This window comes from Ochlerotatus camptorhynchus, unplaced genomic scaffold (assembly GCF_037179485.1).
Source record: "Ochlerotatus camptorhynchus isolate MF236.1 unplaced genomic scaffold, CSIRO-AGI_Acam_v1.1 ptg000362l, whole genome shotgun sequence".
Lineage (NCBI taxonomy): Eukaryota > Metazoa > Arthropoda > Insecta > Diptera > Culicidae > Ochlerotatus > Ochlerotatus camptorhynchus.
Window position 1 is genome coordinate 113963 of NW_027040850.1, and position 1968 is coordinate 115930.

Genomic DNA, 1968 nt, shown 5'->3' on the forward strand with positions numbered 1-1968 from the left:
CCGATGACACTTCATGAAGGCAAAAGACAGCGCTTTTTATTACTTGAATCTTTTGATTACTTTTAATGCGTCGTTTCTTCTTTCTCTCTCTTGACGGGGCTCAGACCGTCTTTCATCTCCATTATCAGTGCCTTAGAATCTATGTGATATGCAGTTGTAAAAAAATCTCAATGAGGCGGTGATATTTCTGTTCATGTGAAGAAGTGAGTTTGTTCCAAGAAAATATTTTATTTTTTCCTTCTCTGAAATATTGCAATAGAGTGCCTAGAGTTCGACAAAGTATCGTTTTATTACATTAAAATTTCCTTTCCGATGACTAACATTTCATAAGAAAACGATAAATTATTTACAAACCGAACAAAACGTTTAGGGATGCATATTATTTGACCCGTTTAATCGCGCTCCATAGAACGAATACGGAGGAAAGTACTGCGCTAGTGAAGGATGTGGTGGCATCTGAATACCGACTAAAGAGGCCGGAGACATGGAAGGAGGGAGTAGAGATGGTTTTCCGTAGGGATGATAGCGGGCAGTTGACATGGGACTTAAGGGTGGTGTTGGATAAGTTCTTTGGAACAGTGGATGGGATGGAGGTAATCCTGCCGCGGCTGCAGCTGCTGTGGCAGGGTTAAGCAGAGCTTCTGACATTGAAAGACCGGCAGCGTGTTGCGTTCGCAGATGTTGAAACAGTTCTTCGGAAGCTGCGAATCGCTTTCCACAATAGGATGAATCACTGCCTATCCAGTTGCATACGTAAGGTAACTGAGAAGCTGCCGCCAGTGCGGCAAGTTGAGCATGAGCATACATAGCAGCGGATGATTGACTAGCGGCTAAGGATGCTGCTGCTGCAGCTTGTGAATAAGATTTGCTTCCTGGATGGTCACATTGAGTACAGCCCGCTGGACAACCGGACGATCCGAGTTTTCCCAGCATATGAGAGCTTAAGGCACAACCAGTACAGTAGGGATCACGACACACTGGGATCATCGAGTCAGGTGCTCCTGGCATTTTCATTTTGGAGTAATTGAAGTAAGGGTTCATAGTCGCTGCTTTGAACATTTGGTGGTGCGGTGACATCAGTGCACTAGCAGTCATAAGATCCATTGGATAGCTTCCGTATCCGGAATAGTACGGTGGTCCAACTGTAGTAGAGGCTGGAGCTGAAGTGGATGCTCTCACATTGCTTTCACCGTTACTGCTGGGATCCTTGCTTGCAGATTCCGTAAGTGTTTTTAAGGTTGCGGGTTCCATAGAACTGCTCAACGTATTCGGTGAATCTTTGGATGAGGCACGATTTGGACTATTGTTGCGCTCTTGTTGTTGGTGCGAGCTACCAGGAGTTCTTCGGTTGTGATTCGAGGGAGAAGATCGAGATGAAGCAGCACTTTGGTTTGATTCACAGCGACCATTTTGGGGTTGTATATTAGATGCGCTGATGGACCGTTTAGGAGATTTATTTTTCGCACTTGAATGATGACTGTCATCTGGTGACTTAGTTCGGTCATGATTCACCGTAGATGGCTCGTATGGCTTGAAACTCGATTTTGGAGTATCATTTGAAGACCCACTGGATAGTGTACCAGGTGACAGTTTGTCCCGGTTGTTTTTTGTACTCTTTTCTATGTTGGCCAGAAGTTTTGGATTAGGTGAATCGGAACCAATTGCGCTACATGTCTGTGCCAGCAATGCCAACGGGCTTGTCTTGGAGTCAAACTGTAAGAAGAAAAAAAAAAGAATAGTGTTAAACGTACATCTATACACAAAACATAAATTCAGTAAAGTCCTATAGCTATAGACTTGAACCGATATCCATCCACCGTTAAAATAAACCTTGTCAACTTGGTTGATGTGGCGTGTCCGTCTGCAAACCGACGTTTCTAGTGATATGGGGTTAAGTGAGGCGATAATTTGACTTTTGATCATTTTCCGCCTTGATTGCGGCGGCGGCAGCCTTTCTTTTATTTCATC

At 44.2% G+C, this 1968-nt stretch overlaps 1 protein-coding gene across 1 annotated transcript; it reads right to left on the bottom strand.

Moving 5' to 3' along the window:
* Nucleotides 1-210: 210 nt before the first annotated feature.
* LOC135709724 (zinc finger protein Elbow-like) lies at nucleotides 211-1713 on the bottom strand (the record flags this gene model as incomplete). Its single annotated transcript, XM_065232097.1, has 1 exon — nucleotides 211-1713. A coding segment is annotated over one exon (1347 nt), but the record flags the coding sequence as incomplete, so codon positions are not given.
* Between the last annotated feature and the right edge of the window lie 255 nt (nucleotides 1714-1968).